Here is a 25,875-nt window from a genome sequence, read left to right on the forward strand (position 1 = left end):
CAATTCTTTTGATCTGTACGAATCTGTAATGAATATTTCTGATAGTAGCACGACGATGTCAATGATTTTTAATTTAACAATAAAATTGTTCAATGAGGAACATCTTCGATCATATGATAATTAACAAGGATACCACGCACAATTGCAGAATGTAATTTTTCGATATTCTAGGGAGATACTTTTGGAGGATATATCTAGATTTTTCTCATCAATAATTTGCGAAGTTGTCCAATCGGTTGTAGGGACATCGGACAGCTCATGTATCACGTCGGGACAAGAAAAATCGTCGAAGGTCGACGACGTTCCGTGGGCGTGGAGGGAAGTAAATCGCTGGCAAGGTGGCAAGGAACGGGGTGCGTCGGAACTGGCGGCATTGTGGTCGGAGATAGAGATGGCTATCGGGTCGCGCCGCGCGGTAATTGCCAGGAACTACGGGGGGAAATTAAAGCTGCCCCGGTCTTCCGGCGGCCCATTGTCGGGACTCGCGACACTGTTCCCGGTACCGTTCTATTTATCAGAAACGACCGCCGAATGGAGGGTTTCGGCTGATAGGCTCCGTGTCACTGTGTCACCGGAATCGAAATGCCGCCGGTATTTCTCTGCTTTTTGCAAGCCTTTTTAATTTTGTCTTTCGCGATTTTACACAAATAATACTTACGCACGCATTGTGAAATTTCGTCCATGGGTGTGCGATTGGATGATAAGATTCGTAGTATGCGATTAAAGATTACCGGAAGGAATTTGGATTGATAATTTTAATTTTAATTTTTTTTTTACAATTTGCGTTGATAATGTGACGTTTTGTATCTGTATTTGCTGACATTGCGATTATACGCGAACGATAATAGATACCTTTTGACTTATTTTGCTACAGATTATCAAATAAGATTATTTTTATCTTAAATTTTTTATCTGAATTGGAAGTGAGACAAAACAGCGAGTGTATATGTGTGTGTGATTTGTCGTATGATGGGGGATTACATTGACATGAAAGTTGCAAGAAAACGATCATACGTATTATCAGATTTATTAAAATATCTTAGCAAACTAATCTACTCGTACAAATATAATAATAATAATAGTTTTAGTGAAGCAATTTGCTTTTCGTACTTGTCACTATTTTCAGCTTAGGATCTTCCGAAATCGATGGTCATCCATGCACAAATGTCTCCATGATTTTTACATTTGGGGGTATTTGTACATTTTTCGAGCGAAGGGGGGCCAGCGAAAAAGGATCGCATTTCTATCTTTATCGAAGAAAAATCTCCGTGGAAAGGACAGTGGGCCTTCTTTTTATATTTGCATTTGTAAGATAACTCGCAACCACACTTGTGACACCATCTATTTTTGAAAATTAGCCTCGAATAGTTTTCCAAGTTTTTTGTTGCTTTTATTTGTTCCTCGGTAGCAGGCAACCAGCTTCGTTTGGTGGTAGACACGTTTTTGTTCTGGGGCTAAAGTGTAGACCACCACTGCAGTCTGTGGAGTACCAATCAGGAGTATAACATGTATAATGCTTTCCGCAGTCACATTCGTGAGCTCTTCTATCGCCGCTTATGCAAGGAGGTGGAATTGATGGAGTTGATGGAGTTGATGGCGTTGTAGGTGGCGGCTGTGTAGGCGGACCATTTGGACATCTTCCACCATCCCTGTTCGGAACGCATTCCTGACATGTGCGGCTGAAGCACCCGGAGTAACAAGTACGCAAGTGCCCTACACCATTTATGCATTCATAGTACTGATAGCAATTGTTGGTTCCGGGTCCGCTTATTTTAGACCAGCCCGGTAATGTTCCATTTCGGTATCTTTGGGGACAACTGGCGCAACCGGCCTGCCATGGCCAATCGCAGACTTGCAGGAGTCTATTGTAGTGCAGTCTCGATATTGGATCCCCTTCGGTCATTAAGGGGCATCTTTGCAAGACAGGTTGACCCACAGAGCACTTATAATACAGCGTGCAATCAGTTTCGTGTGGGAGGTTGGTCGTGGTGTTATGTTCATTTCGCTCTGGGTATGGACATATTTTGGGAATGTTCGCGTAGGTGTCTTCCTTCGGATCAGATGGCTCAGGTTCGATGTCCGCAGCGTTCACGGCCCAAGATGCCAGGGAGGCGATGGCGATTACGTATATTCCTATGCCGAACAGAAATCACATCATTAAAATGTTAATCGCGATACGATCGAATCGTGATTTAGCCGGCTTTTATTACAACCAACTAGATGTCAATTATTTGTATAAATATGAATTGCTAAAAATTTCTAGCACACAGCGTATAAATATCGTTTTACTTTAATCGACGGTTCTATTATAGAAGTTTTTAAACACTCACCCTTCATCGCCTATCCTTTATTCAACCCGAACTTAAGAAACGTATCGCTCGTCCTATTAACACTTCTTCGATTCGTTTAAATATGTGACTGGCCGAATTTAGCCGGATCGGCTTTTATAGATATGCATCACGTTATCGCGAGGTACAAGGACAGATTGTATCTATCGAAGATATACTTTCCTCGCCGACAGAAGATTATTGGCCACATTTCGCAGAAAAATTGTTACGCCAATGTACGTTTGTTTTAGGTCACGAATAATCTTTATGCAATTATAGCATCGATTGTGAATCGATAGTTTACAAACTATGACGTAAAAAATTATAATTAAAAACTAAACTTTATATTATACTGTGCTTATCGTTTAATTTGATTTTAATCAAGCATGACTTATATTTATTATTGATAAAAGATATATAATAAGTTAATAAGACATCATAACCTTGAGTATGATTTTCGGTTAGATAGCAATCGGAACTCGTAAAACGTTTTATCGTCAAACCTTTCTAAGTTAACACTAGAACCGTTGACCGTTGGACATCTAAAAGTCGCTAAAAAAAATCGAAATTGTACAACATTGAAATATTCTTATCTATTCAACAGAAATTTTATATTTAAGGAAGATAATGTGCAAAGAGATGTGTATAAATCATTTTTCCAATTAAAATTATGCATTTGAGTTCAAGTTTGGGAATGGAGTAAAAATGTTCTATCCATAGTTATAATAATATTGAATAAGAAAGAAATGAGTTTTTTTATGACATAACATTTTGAGCTAATTCGATTACATTGCGATTTGCGCATAGATAAATTTTCGAATTTGATATAACTTTTGATTATCGATTAAGATGTTGAAGTTTTGTGCAAAAATATCTCATTTTATCTTGATTTTTATTAAAATATGCAATTGGCATTTATGTTGCATTTGATATTAAAGAAAATGAAGAGATAATATTATAAAAATAGTGCAATGGATAAGTCGCGTTGTGCCAAGTGAATTAAATTAGTTGATTATTACTTTTGCGGTCTTTTCTATATAACGATTATTTTTTATATCTAAAAAATTGTGCATTATACAATTAATTTACGTGCATATATGCAATCTTGAAATAAATTAATGATAATGGTATGGATGAATTAACAACATTTGAAGTTAATTACACCAGACTGTAAAAATAAAAATGTATAACTATAAAAGTGCTCTCTCTCTTTCTCTTCCTCCCCTTCTCCCCCCTCTCTCGTAGGAATGTCGAACGTACGAATGATTTTATCATAATACTCGAAGAAAGTATTATATGTGATCGTAGTCATGAAATAATGAGTAAGAGCTCTTCCTTCACTTAACTTATCATTGAAGTTGACGCTGACGTAGGTATCATTTATATCATATGATCTGTATTCACCTTGGTGTAAGGTCCAGTTCTCGTCTGATAAAACTTACATCGTCTAAATATGACGATGATGGTCGTGTATATTTCTAGCCATTATAACAATCGATAAAACTCCGAAAGGACATTAGTATTTCTTATCTAGAGATTTTTTTCAGATACTGACATATCTTTTGCATGTTCTGTGACGAAATGCATATGACGAAATATAAGACATCACGTGTAAAAAATGTGCCCTTGCAATTTATCAGATTGATGGCGAGCAAAGATCGATCGAAATTATGTTTGTACCGTTAACATGACAAATACGAAAAATATCTGTTAAAATATGTACCTTAGATTAGAAAAATTAAGATTGTAAGGTCTTTTGTCGTACGCATCATTTATATATTTTCGTTATTCCATACATATTGAATACTTGTTTATTGAAAAAATTAGAGATAATTTTTGCACTCTCTCTCTCTCTCTCTCTCTCTCTCTCTCTCTTTCTCCATAACATTTTGTTACTGCCATGTATACGTTGCTTCGCCATGTGGCGTAACTAACAAATGACGCGCGCGTCCGAGCTATCCACATGTAGGTAGGATGTAGGATCGTCCAGAGGTAGGCGGATATGTACGGGTGAAGTACATTAATCAAACGGTATGATACGCGTCCTTAACCCTTCCTCTCCCTTCCATCCCTTTCGTTATTCTGTTGCAAGTTCGCGTTACAGTCGAAACGAACTCATGGCTAGGGTTGCCGCTTCATGGAATCATCTATCTATCTTTCGCTTATTCTTTGCTTCTGAAAACCTGTGAATTTTGTATTTTTATTAAGATCTATCTTAAATCGACAGTGCAGTTCAAAGTTTTTTTTTATCAATTGATCAGTGACTTAAATTAAGTGAGAGAAAGCAAACGATCTTATTGTACTAAATTTAAAAAAGAAACTAGATGGTACCAGGAAACAAAACGTTCAAGTTAACGACTAGAATAAATGGCTTGTTTAAAATTCTTCGATAGTATCAGGGACTGAATTTCTCAGCACCTCGCATTATGCTGAAAAATAAAGCGATCGATTCGCGACGGTTTGCCAGTACGCGGTAGCTAGATAACGCGCATGCCGCGCAGCATCAGCATCGAGGATGCGGGATGTGTGCGTATACCTCGTCTCAATTCATTATTCCACCTTCATGAATATATCGCGCTATCGTCTTCCGCGCTCGCGCGTAGCTCTGTTTTCAATTTTCTCGTCGTGAACCATCCTACGAGCGTGACGATACATATACGTGCATTCGTAGAGATTCGTACGTATATACGGTATATGTGTATATACATATATGTATGTATGCATATAGGTATACATATATTTATACATACATATATATATATATATATATATATATATATATATATGTATATATATATGTACACACCCACACGGGCGACACTAAAGCACATGAGCTCGCGAATGCGTATGCTGGTACACGTCGACGAAGAGTGTGGCCGGAAGGAAGCAGGTCGCACGCGTATGCGCTTCTACATACGTAGAGGCATGTATATATACATATACATATACATATATCTATGCAGATGTATATACAGACGCAAATGCGAACGAGAGAGGCACATACCTATATACATATACTAGGCCGCCTGGCTATGTACGTGCTCGTATATAGCGGAGAGCACAGGCAGGCTGGTTGCGGATAATTCAGGCAATCAGCGTAATGTTGCGGCGGTGAGGACCCTCCAGCCCTCACTACGTATATAATACGGTACCTACCCGCCCCGGACCAACCGGCGGCGGGCTTCCAGATACGTAACTGCGGACGCCTGAGTCGCGGCCCCATCGGCCGGCTATCCTGCCTTCTGTGTACGCGAGACTAATACGCGAGAGTTAGGTAATAGCCTACGCGCGTGCCTATGGAATTCTACCGGGTGATTCGGTGCACCGAGCGGTACCGCGACCGGATTCCAAGACTTAACTTCCGGGATTTGCATACCATCCTGATAGAACAGCGGTTCTTCCCAATCGGTCCGATTACGCGCGAAAGCCGCAAGTTCCGTTTAGGATTTCGAAATCATTCCGATAACTCGCGAAATAAGATTGCGCTATCGCACGATGAAGTGCTATAAAGATATTCGATATGATTATTGAATTGTTCGTTGATCAGACGAGGAAACTGCAGTCGTACATACATACATGTTCGAGTCGTGTTTGCATATGTATATATCGACACGATCGCAAAGCCTATATGTAGTCGGCGTAACGACATACGTATCGCGTCGAGGAGATTGTTTCGAATCGCCTAGATGGTGGACAGGCAAGAGGGTAGTCCCCGAGTGACAGTGCATCAAGTACTCTCGAAATGTCCCGGTGCGGCTCGCGTCTTGCCCTTCTGTCCACCTTCCACCTCTTTCACCATCTCGATTCATTGATCGATAATTTGCCATTTTGATCTCAGATATTTATTGTCGGCATGTATATGCCGTCACACTATCAATTATATTATCGATTGTTAATTTTATAATATGTTTAGTACAGAAATCAAATACAGATTAAGACGAATCGTGCGATCGAACAGTTTAAGGTAAAATATTTAAAAATATTTAATCAAACAAATGATTAAATTATTCGACCAATTCTCAACGACTGAATATTCGGATAACAATTCAGATATCAAGAAAAGTCTGAAAAAAAAATAATATTTATTGTAAAGAGAAGTAATCAGCTTTTGGTTTTCTTCTCACAATATGTCTAATTTTATTATATTATTCTAAAGGCCATTGCACGTAACAAAGTTTTAGTCATAATCGTAAGGCCGTAAGAAAATAGTCGATTGTTCTCCTTGAGCTCGAAGAATAATCGAGTGTGATTAGTCTATTTTCTTACGGCCTTACGATTATAACTAAAACTTTGTTACGTGCAATGACCTTAACTGAATTCAGATTAGGATTGTTTAGCTGTTTTTAATTTACAGACTCGAAAGATTCGATTCGAACAGTTTGAGATTCAAGCAAGAAGTCCGAATTATTCGAATTATTTATAATTATCAAAAAATTGAGAAAAAATAGAAAAATGAGCATTAATTTAATATGACTCAGAGATAAAAATACAGAAACTAAAATCCGTATTATGTCGATTTTATCAGATTCACTCGTTCGAAGTTCATAAAGATTACGAAATTTATCTTGCTGAATATCTTGTTGAATTGAGTTCTGATAAGATTAGTTTGATACTCTAATAATTCGCTATTTTAAGATAATGTAGATGATTCCATCACAGAATAATAGTTTAAACGGAGGTTTTAAAAAGGTTAACATTTTTGTATTAATATGTTATATTAACTTAAATTTAATTCCATAAAATGTATAGAATATATTATTATTAATATAATATTATAACAAAATATATATAGATATATTATAATAAAATATTAATCAGTTATATCTTTTGATGCATAAGAAATGTATATTGTGTTACTTCATTAAATCAGTCAAACGTTGAATATCATTTGCTCGATGTTATTATCTATGCGAATTTTGTTACAAAACTAGCGATATTTTATCTGCCGGTCGATAACCACCAATCAATTGAACGTTGAGCATTTCTCGCGTATCTCATCGCTGCGTGGTTTGTCGATCCCACTTCCTTAAAGTACGATAAAATCCCTCGTCTCATACTCTTCGCTCCCCTGTCACAAAACAGGAGGCTCTAGCATTTCATCTTTTCAGTAGACTTTCCGCGAAATCGGATAGGCTAGACTTACGTGAAGAACGTTATGCGAATTATGGTGTCTCAAGTGTCGCCCATGACGTTGCCGTAAAATATTGACAGACACTGATGTTTCTAATAATAGATTAAGGTGTAATTATAATTGTCAAGCGTTATATGCAAATTAAGAAGGAACATTTTGGAGAATATGCACACCACCACAATCAATATCGTACATGTTATTTTAGATTTCGATTACTTAACAGTTGTGAATAACGGAGTTGAAAGTCAAGATGAATGACGCGCGTTTCGAAGTATGGCACATCGATAATTTTTGACTTATAAACTTGAGGAATTTTGCGGAGCAAAATAGTCAACAGATAATAGAATTGTAATCTTCCTTTAATGTCAAGTGGGCTTTTATCTTAACGAATATTTTTTGATATGAAATAAAGAGATATTTAGCGATAAGAATCGAAAGAGATTATGACAACGATAAACGTATTATAATAATTCCCGAAGATAATAAGAGGAGAGGTTTCAAAAATATTTCAATTTCATTACTGTACTCTTCCATCAGTTAAACTGGCGTCACTTAGGAGCTAAGAGTTTCGAATAATGAATCACCACATTTTCGCTGAAGAAGAAATCTGCGGCTTGACGATAAAGTCTTGAACACCCGTGTACCTCTGGAAATCAAAGAAGGATTTAAGCACTCGTGGCGCTTAATTTTTTCTTCTGCCAAGACTTTATCACGGTCGGAAATCTTCCACTTTCTCTCTTTCTTTCTTTTTTTCTTGCTAATTTTCTCGAGCGGAATCGGGAGGAACAAGCGATCTGCGCGCTGATAGTCAGAATCCCGCGAGGAAAAGTTTCGTGTCTCCGTTCTTCGTGCGGTTCTTCTTCTTGAGTATTCGGCGGAAGTCGCAGGTTTCGCGCTCCTTTCCTCTCTCTCGTCTTTTCTCATCCACGGTTGACGATTTCTTTCGGGGCGCCCGACCGCGCGAAGGACCGTCTTCAAAGGACCCAAAATTACTTTCTGGATAAGCTGGATTAGGGTTTGCTCTCGCATCGCGTCCCAGATTAGACCGACGACGTACTCACGACCCGTCTCCTACGGGATCTGTTTGCCGCAGCGTGGTGTATTTTTCCGGCAGGAATAGTTCGGACGAGAACATTTTCTACAATTGTAACGGGTAATTATTCCAAAATTTATTCGCGAAAATTAGTCGCGTTGAGATAATAACAGACTCTTGGCATCTTTCGTTCTTTATTTTTCATGATTTTATATAGTTTTATATACGAGTCAATAATTATTCGCACTTAATTTATTAGAACAACAGTAAACAACGTATAATTACATTACTTTTCAACATAATCCCGGTGCTTTTTAATGCACTTGTTCCAGCGTTTCATATGCTTGCATGTACCCTCGGAAAGAAATGTTTTTGATTTGTCCTTTAGCTATGTATACACATGTTGGTTCTCGCACATGTTGGTCTGTGATAAATTGATGACTTCTTAAGGCATCTTTAAATGGCCCAAACAGATGGAGTGAAATCTCTATTATATGCGTTTGAACGCATATAATGGACAGCAATATGTGGGCGTGCATTGTCTGCAGCAACAACCAACATGTGCAAGAAACGGTGAGCACATGGCTGAGGGAAAAACCAACAATATTTTTTTTTAAGGATACATTCAAGCTGTGTAAATATATATACATATATGCACACGTATTTTAATTTGCCATTTGTCTTAAGAGCGCGTCATTTGGTTACGCGCGTCCGCGTCTCGTTTTCGTTCGTCCTATGTCTCTCGTGGCTTTTCTCTTTTCCCGACCTCGGGACGCTTCCGTTCAGCGAATCTGGCACGCGGAGTCGCGAGATCCGAAGTCGCATTGGTAAGCAGAGCGTAGGGCGAACTTTAAGAGGGTTGCTTTTGTCGAGACGTTCGCTACCCTTTAAACCGCCTCCTATCCTCATCCTCCCTCGGTCGCTCCATCCTGCCTCTTCGTGTCCCTCGCCGTATCTCGTCCCGCCCTCGCGCGGGACTTTCCTCTCTCTCTCCGTCCTACTCTTTCCTTTGCACCCTTGGGAAACCGGCTTTCACCCTCCCCTCGCTCTTGCCTCCCTCGCTCACCGATGGGTGAGTTCTCGCCGCCGCGCCGTCTTCTCCTCCGCGCTTCACGACGAAACCCGATGGCGAAACCTAGGCGACCAGATTAGAAGGGGCTGAAACCCGCGCGCCGACGGCGGGACTTTCGTGATTTCCACTCGGGATTCGTATCTCGCGCGCGTACAACGTACCCTCTCGACCACTGCTACTTCGCGGAAACAATGGCGGAGGTGAAGGCGGAAGGTGTACCTACAGAGCGATGGAAGAATGATCGAACTCGAAATGGCCGGCTATACGGAGAGAGTCAGCCGGTCGAGGGCAGGCGTTTACCCTTAAAGCTTAGCGACGTAAAACTCACGCTCGACGAGTTTCAATGTATATAATACAATTGAACGAAAAAGGAAAGGAATAGGAAAAGGAAACACGTTGGTCCGCACGAGACACGTTGGTTTTTAATGAAATGTGTGTCGAGCGTGTGCGAAAATTGCGGGATCCGTTTAAATTCAATGTAACGACAAAGCTGGAAAATATATAACAAATTTGCGGAATTCGCCCCTTTCTCTCTCTCTCTCTCTCTCTCTCTTTCTCTCCTCCCTTTTTTCTTTTTCTCTTTCGAACGCAACGTTTTTATAGCATAACGTGAGTTTTATGTTAAAGTTACGCGATAAAAAAATACAGCACGGATTTTTTTGTTTGTCGGTAATTTTTTTGTCGACTCTTTGGTTTCGGAATTCTTGTGATAATTTTACGCAAAAACCTGTCAAACTAGCGTTCATAATGTTTTCTCTTTCTCTCTTACTTTTCCATCTTTTTTTTTTAATAGATGTTATTTTTTTTGAAGTCTGAAAAACTATGGCAAATTAATGAGTATTTATTTAACAGCGACACATATGTTGCTAGTCATGTTAATGTACATCTGACTTATACGTCTTTAGAATGATCACTGCGAGGTTGTATTGTTGCAGAAGATAATTAACGGCAATTAAACGTAATGCATCCGTGAATATCAGTACTATCGAAACTCTCAACGACATGCTCGTGGCTGACAATGTGAGTGTTCGGCGCTTTTAACGAAATGGCACAATGGAGAGGGTTTGCCGCGGTCACCACGTTTTTTGACAATATTTTGCGTAATTGAGCAGCGGCAATAAATTTCGGTTGAATTATGCCCGCGCGAGGAAAATAACTGAAAACTGTCCAACTGTTCCCATCCATTATTTACATCGTTTAGCAAATTTTACTGCTCCCCGGGTGGTGTTGGCCGCGCCATGCCAGATATTTTCTCTCTGAGCGTAGTTGTATCCGTGTTGTGCGCGCGTTGCTGTGTACGGCTTGTATAATTGTGTGGTGTGCGTGCGCGAAAATACAGTCGGCCATTTATTCGCGCGTACAGCGACCAGGAGGACGAGAGGCACGAACGAATGAATTTACGATTTCATCGAATTCCCTCGTTAATCGCCGGTATACGAGTTTCCGGGACTTCACGGCCGACCGAATTCTCGCTAACACCCCGGCGAGGTTCATTGCAACGAGACACCCGGTAGAACTGTCGCATCTCCTTTTCCCCGCAATCTGCGCCGATTTTACATAGATCAATCAGTAGTACTTGGCAACGAATAAATGACGTAAATTAAAACATGGAATCGTTATGTGACGAAGAATGGTTAATGAAAATATTTTCTGGATGTGTCTGACATCCGGATGACGTGACATTTAGTGTCACGCGTGACGAATATTTATTAGCAACCGATTACGGAGAATCAATGATGTACTAAATTGCACGGAACGAATGTGATAAGTGATCGTAACGGAAAAAACCCACAAACTGATGCCTAATGATATTCAGCATATTTTTCTGCCCTGATTTTTGTCCGCGTCGTATCTGTAAAAAGATTCGCCGACAGATAGTCCCGACAGACCCTTTCGGAACTTTCTAAAAGTCTAACTCTCGTTACGCCCGAAGTTTTCCCTATCTTTTTCACGTATAAGAACCGCTTCCCGTGAGAATATTCATGAACTCTTGCGGTTTCTATTGCATTGTTCCGGAAACAAATCTCCGCGCGAAACAATATTCATTGTTAGGCTGCGCAAAGTAACACGCGCGTGCTAGTGTCGTATTAATATCGGCACGGCACTCGCGACGGTGAACAACGGTGTGATTTTTCACGAGGTGGAAACACCTCGTGGGTTAATAAAGTGACTCGATCGGTGTTGCAATGAACAGAGTCGGCGTGGTGGCTTGTATCTCGCATAGTTATGGGATAGGTATTTATCAAACAATGGCCAGATATCCCTCGAACTAGCTACGGGTCGAGCCGTTAGCCAACATGTGTACTGCAATCAGATTTCGTCGATTGTGCCATAGTTAAATTGGATAGTTTTGATCGGTAATTTAAGTTGCTGAATCGACACTGAACTTAAAACGTTTAGTTTATTCCGATATCTTTTTCATTGACGTGACGTATCTTAAAGTAATTTTGTTATTTAATTAGTTGATTTTTTAAGCATGCTAATTGGCTTGCGAGTATTAATTATTTTTCTTCTTGGTATTTTAAAATAAATCAGATTTTGTTTTTACTGGCGAATCACGATTATTTATAGCTTGAATAGAATTTTGTATTTGAAATATAATGACTGTTACAGTTTAATTTCTTTTCCTGTATAAAGCAGACTTTATACACGTGGAACGTGTATCGATCCTGCCGGAAATTATACGCTTTATCGCCATATTACTTACCACGTTGGTTTGTTTAGCGCTTTCTTGTGCATAAAGTAGGCCGTACTGTATCGCGGACACGTGGATTACATTAACATATCGATTTAGCGAGTGACCTTGCATCCGGATACCGTGCTGTCTCAGCGATATCCGGTAGCTTACGTCTCGACGATCACCATAGCAGTCCGCCATTTCACTGTGCCGACGTCACGTTGTTGCGGTCCTATCGGTCTGTGTCATCAGCAGGTAAATATATGATATGAAATACGTCGGGGTAATAAGTAACAGACTCCGTCGACGTTTGTCTGTCATCTTGAAAGGAGGTACTTTCACTTCAGCGAACAATTTAGAAAATTATTTCTACTGTTGTTTGTTTGTACCTACTGTTGATTGCTGTTCCTACTTACACATTTGAAACTTCGCTTTAAATGCGTAATAATGAGATTTGTATACGCCTTGACGTTTATACAAATATATTACAATTTTTTTAAATCTATAATCTGAATACATTGTTTAAATCATAATCTAGTACAATTTAAATTCTACTCATCTAAATTCTTGCTATAAAATGTTCTCGTAGTTTCTTTACAGTTTACAGTAATTAGGAATTAGGGAGTAATTATGTTATCGGAAACTTTAACCGTACGTGGTGAAACGTTTAATGAAAATGACAGTCCAAGTAATTTATTAATTTTCTGGTATCAGAATTATTCGCCGGGAGCTTTTTAAATTAGCGACGTGAATATACATATATACGCGACGCGCGATCATTCGATCGGCCGGTTCCGACATCGGCAATGTGGCCCTCGCGGTCATCCGCCATTGCATTGTACTGAAATGGCCGCATAACGTTATCAGCCGACGTAATCAAGCAGGCAGGTACATATACATATTGAAGGCGGTGATGTGCGTGTGTATATGCGTGCGTGCCTGCGTGCCTACTGCGTGCGGTGCGGATCTGTGCGTGTCGAGATAGAAACGAGGAAGCGAGTGGGAGGACGAGCGGCAATGTAGATGGGCGAGAGGAATAAGGAGAGAGGTAGAGGAGGAGAGCTAGAGAAACAGAGAAAGAGGGAGAGAGAGAGGAGTAGCCTTCTGATTGGTCCACGCTAGGACCCCAACCTCCGGCACGCACGTAACATAGCCAGATCGATACGCACTGCCCAAGTCACCGTCCCTCTGCATATCTCTCTCTCTCTCTCTCTCTCTCTCTCTCTCTTTCCCTCTCTCTCTTTCTCTCCCTCCTCTCTCTCTCTCTCTCTCTCTCTCTCTCTCTCTCTCTCTCTCTCTCTCTCTCTCTCTCTCTCTCCCTTTCTCTGTTCTGTTTTCTCTCGTTTTTATCCCTCTTTCTTTCGTTTTCCTTGTCCCTCTTCCTCTCGGGTTCTTCTCCGTCTCCATTCTACGCATTCTCTTTACCGGTTTCCTCCACCATATTTCTCTTTCTAACCCATTTCTTCTTCTATCTTGCTGTGCTCCAGCCATGGTTTCCTCTCTGTCTCGCTATGGTCCGCACTCTATATTCATTCCTCTCTCGCAACCTCGCTCATTTCAGCTACGCTCACGAATAACAATCAACGACATACTCCGACGATATAACTGCCTTCTGTCATTCGAATTCTTTTTGGTACTTCTTAAAAGTCCAAGCAATCGATAATGTTCATCACATGCGGCATAGTTCCTGATTTCGAGTATCTATTTATGATTCCACACATTGTTTCAACGTATAATCTGAGTTGAAACTATAATTTGAACGTTATTTTATAGGTCTTTCACGAACATCACATTCTGAACATTTTGAAGTTTTTTCTTTCTCTCTGATCCGTGGTTTTATCCCCGTCTCACCAATGTCGATTTCATCCCTCGAGTTCTTCGAGGCGATTTACAGATCCAGCGTGAACAGCTCAAAGAACCCCGTCCTGTTGAAAGTGAAGTTACGGCCGTCTTCGTGTGTAATCCAACAAAACGTCTAGTCCGCAGAGTATCCGCGACTTCTCACGGGGATTTGTGGGTCTCTTCTCGCGGTCATTTTTCAACGATCGCGCGCAAAGCAACCGGGCGCACTCGTCGTGAGTCGTAATCCAATTAAAGAAAAGCCCGGCGCGGCGATTGTGTCGCCTAATCGACGAACAAGGCGCCGCGTTATTACCCGCCCCTTCGCCGCGGGGCACAATGCTTCCTGGCGGATCGGCGAACAATAGACGAGCGGCGAATGGATACGTACGCAGCGCATACCAGTAATGAGGGAGCCCGATCAACGGTAATACCGGGTGTCCGCGCGCAAAAGCGCGGTGACTTCTTGTTTCCGCGACAACAATCTTCCCGCATTCCCGGCCGTGTCGCTCATTCTGCCAACTATTTCCCCTCGTTTTTCCTTTATTGTCTTGTTCATGGATTTGACATTGTTAGTCCACTAGACTTATGTAATGATACATAATAACTGGATCGTTAGATGCGTTCGTCAGCGATTAATCTCTTTTCCCTTCGCTTTCTTTTTCTATCTCTGCCTCCTTCCCGGTCCGACCTTTGGCAGTCAACCGACCGCAGGACCGCGAACCGTGTGAGAATTTCCTCGTCGGCCGTGTACAGTGCTCCAATAACAGTGCTCCAATAAAGCGCTATCGCGTCCGATTTTGACAGTGAAAGGGAGGGGAACAACGCGCGATCTTTCGTTCGTGAGAATCGGCGGCCTTGACTTCTGATCCTCGGGAAATTGGAGACTGTACGGGTCCGTAGGGTGCACTGACGGCGTGCAACAGGCATCGGTAATGGTAGGACCCCGTCGTGTTTACGGGGACGTCGACGAATTCGATGGGAGATACGATTAGCTGCTGTTCAGTTTCCGATAATCCGACACACAAGTCATTCTCTTGATACTTGAGAAATACGGGTAATGGTTGAGGGAAATGTTTTCTGACTTTATTGCAGCTGTTGTCTTATAATCTTAAATGTCAATCTAAAATATTGTTTTAAAATATAAGAGCAGTATTGATAATAAGAGAGTTTCGGCAAAATTATTTGACTTGATATTTTTCTTCGTATCACGCGTTTAGTTTTTACTTCAGGATCAACGAGAACTTGGTGAAACTTTTGATCCTGATGCTTTAATATTTAATACGTATTTTTTTCTTAGATTTTTTAAAACATATCCAATAAAACTACTTTCTTTTATTTGGGGGTGGTTTTAATTCTAAAATTTCCCCCTAGGATCCGCCAGTGTTCCACCATATCGTAGTCGTATGAGCTTTCGTGAGAAACGGATGAAATAATATTCCGTCGAACGCGTTTATATACCTGTTTATGAAGTAACGCTTGCCTAACTCGCGCGGGAGCGGTGCGCATTGCGGTGAAATAATTGACGCCAACGCGCCTGACAGTCTTTATCGGATGTGACATGTTAGTTTAAATAGATAGAATTTTGTGTCGAGAGGTCGAACTGTCCTCGGAATAGCTCCGATGATGAAGAGTGGTGCGAATAAAAAGTAAATATAGGCAACAAAGAGTAGAAATGCTGATAACGAATAGCGCTATGACGAGAGTTACCGAATAAGGTGGAATTTGCGTGTTCCCTCCGAATTATTCTATCAATCATACGGGTTTTTTGATGATATATCAATTAAATATCGCCCTGGATAAATCGCAGTGGCGACTTAAAAAAAAAATTACTACGACAGTAAGCTCTTTTAAAATTCTAAACGAAGTGCATTATTATCAGATTGTTCCAGCTTTAATAGTTCGCAACAACAGTTCGTTATAATCGAATACGCTTCAACCGCGTATTCTTAAATTTGTCACACTTTTAAAACCAGTGTATCTCTTCCTTTCCATGATATTTTATAAGTAGTAATAATAAATTCATAGGGCAAATCGCGGACGACAAAGTTGCGACACGGATGAGAGATTATGAGCGAGAAGTACAAAATGGAGGGGAAAAAAATGAATAACCCACCCCCGTATAACTGGATAAATCGTCGGTTTGTCGCTCGCCCGGGTTCTCAGTTACTTTTTACTCGATGTCGCTACCCTCCGCGTGGCGGTACGATGATGTATGTGGCACGTGATTTATATCTTCTGCGAGGATGTATTAAATGAGAGGAAAGGCGAGCGAAGTGACTTATGCATACGATACTTGTAGTCGAGAATCATTTTGATCGTGTGCGGATTTATCTCAGAACCAGCAGATGTCATTTGTAATGTCATCGCTACGATATTTCGTCTAACTTATTTGCAATCACGACAGAGTCTTATCTTCGAAGTCATTTTATTTGAAATTTGAACAAAACGTTCTGTGAGTTTTCTTTTGATTCTTTTTTATCAATACTTTTACGATTGAATGCGATTAGGACAGTTGAACTTTGTTTCATATAACAACTCAACATTTCTTTAAAATAAAATATAGATTGTTTAAGCTATTTCTCGGAGGACAGGTTTTTCTAGCGCAAAAACATATATACACACACGAAAGAAGTCTAGATAAAGGCGCTCGTGCTTTATCTGACTGAACGTTCAAAGTTCAACTTCCTTCAAAATCGAGAATAAGAACTATGGGGGAACTATGCGTCCCTATTTCCGTATCACGCACGATATCACCGTAGGAAATGTGGATTTTAGCCGAGAACTGACGCATATGATTTTGTAGATAGCTTACTAAAAACGGCCGTAGCCATCGCAGTCATGTTATTCTCACATCCTATCAGTAATAGACAGTTCTCTTTATTATGCGACTCTAATTTGTCAGAATTAATTGTAAGTACTTTTATATGATTTTTTACACAATTAGTTTAATTTTTTTTCATAAAATTTTGTTATCTTCCTTAGGACCGCTTTAATACTTAAGAAATACTGCACGTTATAAAAATATCGCATTTCAGAGGGATAAAAAATACAAGTAAAGATGATTGTTTAGTTTGACCTAACTGGCAAACAAGACTAAAAATAAGTGTATATTTTTATTGGAGAGAGAGAAAGAGAAAGATGTAGAACGCTGTGGACCAATGCAGAGTCACGACAGCGTTTTCTCACTTTGACATATTTTGCAGTGCGTCTGCGGGCGCATGCATAATTAGCATAAGAATAATGGCGCGCCGGCTCTCTTAATCAAACTTTTTAAATAAGATTCTCCTTTTACTCCGTTCTTATGGCTACGGGAAAACTCGACCCTGCCGGTTTTTTTTTAATACGAAATGCCAATCAGCCTCGCATATCGTTGCCTTATCCAGCCCGACGTTTTTCCACGAGAAAGTTCGTGACTGCTACCGAAAACTACGGTTTAATATTAATCCGACGTTAAATTTGAATTTCGATGAGGGCAGAACGGCAGAACGTCGATTTCGCTGCCGGACCAATAATACCATTTCCGGCAATTTAAATACACCTCCTCAAATTCGAAATTCGCAAAATTACACGGTAATATCCATGCAGCAATTTAAATCGAAGGCTTGAAATTAAGTGTAATTATCTGCCGCGACGAATAGTAACTGTTCAAGCATTATATTTCGAGATTGCTTAATTACAGACAGCTATTTAATGCAGTGTACAAAAAATTATGCAAAATATATATATTAAAAAATGGACACGCTTTATATATATACACGATAGAACGACTATTTGTATACTACGCGACCGGTTGACACTAATGAATATATGTGACCGACACACGTCCAAGGAGAGACGACAAATTAGCGTCTTTCGTCACTGGCGTTCGTCGCAATTCGCGCCGTTCAGCCCGCGCGTACATATTCCCGAGCGTCCTCCGCGACCACGAAGTTGGAGTTCCTATCTCGCGTTCTCGCTTATTATCGCGATCGAATATTCCGTCAACGACGCGTCTTTTGTCGGTCCCCGATGGAAGAAGAGCAGGCGGAGAGAAAGAGAGAGAGAGAGAGAGAGAGAGAGAGAGAGAGAGAGAGAGGGGGGGGGGAGAGAGAGACGAAGACAGAGGAAAAGACACGGAGGCAGAAATAGTACATGAAGAAGTTAGAGGAAGACGAAGAAGTGGATGAGGCAAGAAGGCGAGGAGGCGAGAGGGGGAGGACCAGGACGCCGACGATGCGTCGTCGTTACGCGACGGAATATCATTATCCGGATAATGGGCCGGCAATTAGCTCGACGGCGTGCATAAATCTTCGCGTGAAAGGACAGGATACCCGGTATTTAAATAAATAAGTAGCCTCATTGTCCGGCCACGGGCGTCATCGGGTCACGGTGGAAGCGTGAAGAAGGAAAAAAATGCTAATCAGTCCGAAAACTCCGCGCCACGACGCGGTGTGTGACAGACGTGGCGAGAAGAAGGATGAACCTACTTCAGTCGGATGAGAAGAAGAGGTGAGATCGCTCTTTCAAAATGGACGGAGGTGAGAAAAGGAGAAAAAAAAACTCGTGGGGAAGCTCGGTAATTTAAGCAGCGTAACTGCTCGACAGATAGAGAGACACCGAGAGAGTCTTTTCTCGCTGTCTAGCGCTTAACTGAGACAAGTTTTACACAAAAATCTTCGTGCGTCCTTCACACGGTCCGATTATAAGTACAAGAGTAAAGATACATGATGACAGCGCTCGATTCTCTGAGAAGTACAGAAATGCATTAGATATAGGAATGCTTTCCGTCGAAATTAATCTTGTCACGTTATTCCACATCGGGTTGTACAAACGTGGCATAATTCTATCGACTTATTAAATTTTTCCGTATTTACTTCGTAATCTGCGACTTATAACAATGATTCCTCGCGTCTTTCGCACCCCCGGTTACCCCCCTCACTCCCCCTTCCTTCCCCTGCCGTTCTATGAGAAAGGGATAGGGCGGGAAGTTAACCGCAGTGGACGCGTGGCTACGCATCGGCCGTCCACCCTCGTGATGTCTCCTGCCCCGATGGATCACCCCTCGCCGGATCGGCGCATCGCGCATCGGGGGCGCAACGAGGATGATGTGCAATCTATCGAAAGATATTCATGGGGCTGGCCGTTGGCCCCCGTGCTCACGTCCCCGTCAGCCATAACCGTCGCGTCACGAATGTCTTATTGATTGCACCCCTGCGAACAGAGACGGACGGACGCGGAGGCAGAAGAGAGAGAGAGAGAGAGAGAGAGAGAGAGAGAGAGAGAGAGAGAGAGAGAGAGAGGGTGCCGGGCCGTGATGAGGGATGACTGGGACACGTAGCGGGGGCAGGAGGGGGTGGGTGGGAGGGAGGGAGGGCCGCGTTGTGGCGGAGGGGTACGGGACGGGACGGGACGCTATATCAAGCCGACCGGCTTGAAATAACGCGGGAGGAAGGGGACGTGCAGCGTCCGGAAGCGGCGAATATGCGTTTTGGATCACCGGCGGATGTCCACGAGAGGGTTGTCGCGCGTTGTTTGTCGCGCTCGGTTCTCTTCGCTTCTCTCGCTCTCAAACGCGTCGTGACTTCGACGAACGAGACGAAATCCGAACACATTTGATACTTGGCGTACGATAAAGAGTCGCGTTTAGATTCTGTGACATCCCGATGTCCCTAAGTCTGTCAGATTGTGACGAATACGTAGGTATTTCGTGAAATTATTAGCGTTTCTTATCGTGGGAGATTTCTGTTTGGGGCAAAAATTAAATGGTTGCCGTCCCAGATTTCTCCACTGACAGAATTTGCTCGTTATGGCGGGCCATTGTCTTTGGCGTTTTGATGGTGAACTGACCACGGCTTGATTTCTCCCTCTATGATCCCGGCTCGTACACCGGTAATTGTATACATAGGTGACACGGTCAGATTATTGAATGAACGCTTTTGTGGGCTCGCCGTGACCACACCATGAGACAGAGTGCCACAAGCGGTGGGACGGTCGGTAGAGAGTCATGGGACCATGACTGCACGAGAGAGGCGACCGTGGCATTCGATGTACTCATACCGCGTCTCATTGTGCCCCACTTGACTTTGTTGTCGGGGCCCCTTTGTGCCCGTTCCGTTCTCTATCTGCCTTGCTCTCTTCTCCCTATCGCTCATACCTCGTTTTACCGCATTTCTGCACCAGCCGCACGCACTTACGCTCGCTCTTGGGCGAGCGTGTTTCTACACCGTGTTAATTATTTGTTTTGTTCACCGTAATCACCGCGAGAGATCTCGTAAGCTTGTTCGTCCAAGAATCGCCGATTTGCGGGCATGGCTCTATAAAATGAAGCTATGGAATAGCTAACTACTCCCTTGTACATTATTCAGTCACTTGTAATATATTTCTTTTATAATTTTATAAAGCATAACGGAATCTAAAGTTTTATTAAATTAAGTTTTATATCGTTGAAATAATTATGCGCAAAGATTAGATGTGTGTGTATACTAAAAAGAATTTATATATATTAGCTTATACCGCTGATCGATTCAGCAATTCAAGTGTACGTAAATGAATGTTTGTGCATTCTAACATGTAAACGTTCTGGCATAAATGAGATATTTAAATTATTTCCATTACACAAATCATATTGTGTGCAGACAGTTAACAAGAGTAGAAATATCGATGAAGATTATTAGTTCTATCCACGTCGTCGAGCAGAAGTAGCCCTACGCGATCGTCTTACAGGGGTTGCGGAACGTAACCGCGTCGCTAATCCGACGCATAGTTTATACGTCATTAAACCTCGCTCGAGGGTGGCGCGCGTGAGGAGCGGGAGGGGCGGCACGCGTGGAATTCGCGGACGTCACGACGTATATTGCCGCCCGCGGCTATGTATGTGTATGTGTGTGGCTTTTCTACGATAGCGGGGGTTGGACGCGGCGATTCGTTGGTGATGCTCGACCGTGGCAACCCTCGAGGGAGAGCTGTCACGTCGAATCATCCCCCGGAGATATGACAACGGTCTTCCACGGCCAGAGGGTGATGTCGTCGTCGTCGTCATTGGCGGCGGCGGTCGACCCCGAAATCGAGATTAAATATCTGCCCGTTGCGACCACGTCTCGTTCCTTCATCCCTCATAGCGCGGAGCAACACTCGGACGGAGACTTTTAAGGGTGCGCGAATTGTGGTTTATTGAAAAAAAGGATGGTAATGGAAAAGTATCTTCGATGATCGAAACCACGGAGAATAAAAAAAATTACTCGATTAAAGTAAGTAAATGACGTTCACAACTTTTTGGAGATACGTAGAGTTTCATCTCCAATCTTTTATAATTTAAGGGCGGTTACAGTATTTTTGTTGAAACAATCGTAAATTGTGTTAGAATCTGTCATCTAATTCTCTGATCCGATGTGAGGGGTGACACATGCTATGTAAAGCATAATTTATTATTACGTTATACCTCGCACCTTATGTTTCTACATCGTTTCATCGGCGCTAGCAATGGAGGATGGCCTCGGTATTTTGCGAGGGCGGGAGGTAAGAGGAGGAAGAACGCTCATAGACGGAAGGTGGTACGGGAGGTTGGGAGACTGAGCGAGGAAGACCGTGCAAAGGGCATCATTCTAATTGCCCCGGACTTCCTTTCATCCCCTTTGTGTGACCCTGGGGCGCGCTTCCTCGTCTACCCCTCTTCTCTCCCGAGCATCTCTCCCACCGCCTCATCTTTCCCTCGTGCCGGCAGCTCTAAGTCATTTCTGCGATTAATTTTTCCTTCCAATTTGCACGCGGCAGTAATTAAGGGGTTGGGGCGCGGTACATCATCCGGCGCTTCCACCGATGTCGGGGCCAGGGGGTTGGTTTTAGTGCTCGCGGTCCGTACTCCTTCGAAACAATGGCGAGTATCTTGAGTGCCGGGTTCGCGTTCCGAAGCGGGGCTCGTGAAATTTCAGCGAATAAGGCGAGCGCGATACTATCATCTATTTTCTCCTCGCCGTTATCGTGCCACGATTTAACAAAAATGCGCGTTATATCCTTCATAAGTGAGGAAACGAGAAACGTTCCGCGTTCATCTATTTGTAAGGATTCACGACAGGTCTTTTCTGTTATCTGTTACTTTCTAGATAATTACATCTATAGTGTTTGATGGCCAGAATTGATGGACTTTACCTAAAATTCATGAAGTTCAATGAATTTCCATTTTTTACTTTCAAGTATTTATTTTGGAGCATTAGTTTATTTTTTTAAATTATAAGTAAATGTTATCTGTGTGTGATAACGCATTGACCTCAGTCAAACGAGTGCCGATGAGTTTTGAGTTGCATAGTACGAATGTTGCGAGCGCGGGGGAAGAGAAAGAGATAGACTTAGCAGAATATGGTAAAAGGATAGTTAGTCGGCAGTTGGAGGTTGAATCACTCTCTGTCTCTCTTTTTCTCCCTATCCTCGTGCTTGCCTTTCGTATGTTCGTTCGTTCGATCGTCCGGTCTATCGGATGGCTAGCTAGGCTCCGGCTGAGTTTGCTCCCTCGAAACATATAACTCCACAGGAGGAAGGCAATAATAGATCCCACAATGCCACGCGAGCTTTTCAGGGCCCGTCCCGAGTTAGCGCGAGTGGAAGGATGATACTGGGGTGGCTGCCTGCTGCAACGAGCGGCGAATGCATCTTCCGCCGGTGGGGGCGGGGGCGGTGGCGGTGGAAAGCGAGGTAGCTCATCAACTAATGGCCCGTACCGGAACCGAACTGCATTCTCGTACGAACTCGTCTACACTCGCACGGATGCACGTGCAACTGCCGCGTTTCTTCGTACAGTTACGTCGACCGGGCAATCTCGGCGCGACTCCGTCCGTCTGAGTTACGTTCGCAATCCTCTTGTTTTCCAAACGCATGACTTCATCCGAAGCTAATTGCTCGAAAGATATAATCGTTTCTTTCTTTTTTCTTTTTTTTTTTTTTTAAATTAATCCAATAGCGTTATCATTATTTACCAAGAAATTTACCAAGAAGAGGTCCTCGTGTTAAACTAACGCGATGCGATACGTATAGCGATAAGCGCTCCGCGATTTCTCACTAACTTAAGTCTAGCGAATTGTAAGAAGAATGGCTCACGCGCTCAGACGGAAGGAAGCATTCGCATAAATCCACCCCACTCTGACAACGCTAAAACCGCCCCAACAACGGGGATCCATGAATATTGATCAGCTTCATTCGCGTACGGAGTCTCAGCTCGTTTCTTGTCCTTCTATTAACACTAAATTATTATACTTAGTTTCATGATGTAACTGTTATCGCGAGGTAATTCGGAAGTTATTCCGATAATAAACGACGTGGTATTTCACGTTAACGAGCTGGAAAGCCATCCTAACTTCATTTTTCATTTACATTGTGTCTTCGCAATGATAACAGAATAGAAAACAGAGATGGTCACGAGTAAGATCAGAAATTTTTTTAATACTTGGCGAGATATCTCTGCTTAGACTTAGACTTAATTAAAAATTAAATAATTTCTCTTTGCTGTGTTTATCTTTGCCTGACAATCTCTCGCGCGTACGTTAACTTTCATATCCAGTAGGAAAATGTTTATCTTTATCTTACAACAACACAGTTATATTGAACATAATCCTAAAGAGTGCCAGTTAATGAATCGCTTTGTATTATTGTCATCTTATTGCCGAAGTCCCGCGATTTTATTCAATAACACTTTTAATTAAACTCTTTATATATCCTTTTTAAAAATCTAAAAATTAGATCAATAAATTTTCTCTCTGAAGACTGTTATGAAAGGTGGATGAAAAGAAGAAGGTCTGAACGTCTATATATAAGAACACGATGGGCATCGCGACAAAATATCTCCTACTTTCGTCTTTGTTTATCGCACGTGCGTTTAATAAGTATCCTAATTTACCACCCTCGTATCAATATCACGATTGTTAACGTCGCGAATTATTATAGCTACAAGTCATCGTTGGCCATTGTAGCGTCTTGTACACACTTCGCAGGGGGAGATACATCGCGCCGCAACACACAAATATTTGCCCAGTCGTTTTGGCCCGGGTGAACGACGCAAACCCTTTCGCTGTGAAACTTTAAACGGACGATCGGGGTTAGGGCCGAGGAGTTTTTAACGCTTCGAGAGTTGCCATGGCAACAATGGCAGGCCGTTATTAATCCCCGTCGAGAGTGGCGAAGAATGGTGGAACGTGGTGGAGAGGAAGAAGAGACGGACGAACACAGACGGACAGACCGACTGACTCTCCCTCGCCTCTCCTCGGTAGTTTCTGATCTTCTCATTTTCCCTACCTCCTTCGTCACTTCGCCCGTTGCCGATGCTCGCCCCGTCTTTCTTCCATGCCTCCCTGCAAGAATATGCGAGGGCATTCCTTCTCTTCATTTCTCTTTCCCGAAGATTCGCGGCAAGAAAGAGAGAGAGAACGTGGCTTCCCGGAGAATTAGGAGAGGCTTCCATCGTTATACTCCCACCATTCGGTCCCTCCCATCCTTTTTCTTTCTCTCTCTAACTTTTTTCTTTTTCCCGCCGATGCGATGTCACGAATCTCGTGTTCCGTCACTTTCCGTTTCCTTTTAAACGTCATCAAAATCATCAGTACTGAACGCACGGAGGTTGTTTATCGTGAAAAAAAGCAAAATGCATTTTTACTTTTCTCCTGTGTCATTGTTACATTACCATTGTCATCGATTCGACATTTGAAAAATGACGAGTTCCATTTTACACTTTTTTGCCCATTTTTTTTACCCCTTCTCTTTGGGAATATATATTACCGATTAGCCGTCACCGTGAGCAAGCGGAGAAGCGCGCGTACAAATTCAATGCGTGAAAGAAAAAAAAGAGGGGAAAAAAAGAGATCAGACGACGTCCATCGCGACGGAAAACTCGTCGGAGAATGTCACATGCATGGCACGGGATGAGAAGGCGTATCTCTGTCTCCTCAAATATTCATGGCGCGTGTACGTCGGACGTACGTACGCAGTCCTCGCCATCGCGGCGTGTTCACACACGCGCGCGCGTACGCACACCGACACACTTACACCCAGCAGTAAGTTCCTCTGCCTTTTTTTCGTCGTGTATCGCACCGTTTCCGGTATCGATGCATCGGTCTCGTCGTCGCCACGCCGAGAGCGGAGGAGCTCTCTCTCGCCAGGCACGAGCTTTGTTTTCGAAACGTATACGAGCCAGCTACACGAACGCGCGCTCGTATACACACGCACGTGCATCCGAGAGTATGTGCGGGCATGTGCAATGTACACATACACGCGCGTGTGTATCGAGCTGTGCGAGTATGTATAGCCAATACGTGTGTGTGGTCCGGACTGACGTGCGCTCGCGAGCCCGCGCGCTTGGTTGGAAAAAGAGAAGAATCGAAAGTCGAAGGTTCCGCGCCTCGTTATTCATCGACATTCGGCTCCGCCTGTCAGAAGGCATTATTTACGGTTTCGCGGGAGAACGAACTTTTTAATTCGAGTCGGTGCAGGTGGTAAATGCACGTCGGCCGCGCGAGCGAGCAGCGTGAGCCATCGCTCTCTCGCGGATTCCTATCGGCGAGAACGACGAGAGTGATTTTTCGGGCTTTGATCGTTCCGGCGAAACGATTGAATCGAGCACCGCCGTAGTTTGTTAATCAGACAGATTGTACCATTAGTCGAAATAGAGCTTTTCGAATTGAAAACTAGCCAAATAGACCGTGCTAAAGGAGGTAAGAATTTTGGCCGATGAGATTTTTATCCTCTAATTCATCCACATAATCACGCGTGCGATCGCCCGGAGATGCTTAAATTTTTCTACTCATTTGCAATTTTTGTTAATACTTAATTTTCCGG

At 42.5% G+C, this 25,875-nt stretch overlaps 2 protein-coding genes across 13 annotated transcripts in view; one reads left to right on the forward strand and one right to left on the reverse strand.

Moving 5' to 3' along the window:
* The window catches only part of Soxn (SRY-box transcription factor soxNeuro), a 280,350-nt gene that overhangs the window by 106,403 nt on the left and 148,072 nt on the right, over positions 1–25,875 (forward strand). The window lies entirely within an intron of this gene.
* Positions 1,012–2,438, reverse strand: LOC143894480 (uncharacterized). The gene is made up of 2 exons (XM_077400784.1): positions 2,331–2,438; positions 1,012–2,133 (listed from the first exon to the last, which is right to left on the reverse strand). Exons 1-2 carry the CDS (start codon positions 2,335–2,337, stop codon positions 1,391–1,393), a joined length of 750 nt encoding a protein of 249 aa, XP_077256910.1. The 5' UTR covers positions 2,338–2,438; the 3' UTR covers positions 1,012–1,390.

The sequence above is a fragment of the Temnothorax americanus genome, unplaced genomic scaffold, assembly GCF_048541705.1.
Source record: "Temnothorax americanus isolate GAGA-0224 unplaced genomic scaffold, ASM4854170v1 Scaffold14, whole genome shotgun sequence".
NCBI classification, from domain to species: domain Eukaryota; kingdom Metazoa; phylum Arthropoda; class Insecta; order Hymenoptera; family Formicidae; genus Temnothorax; species Temnothorax americanus.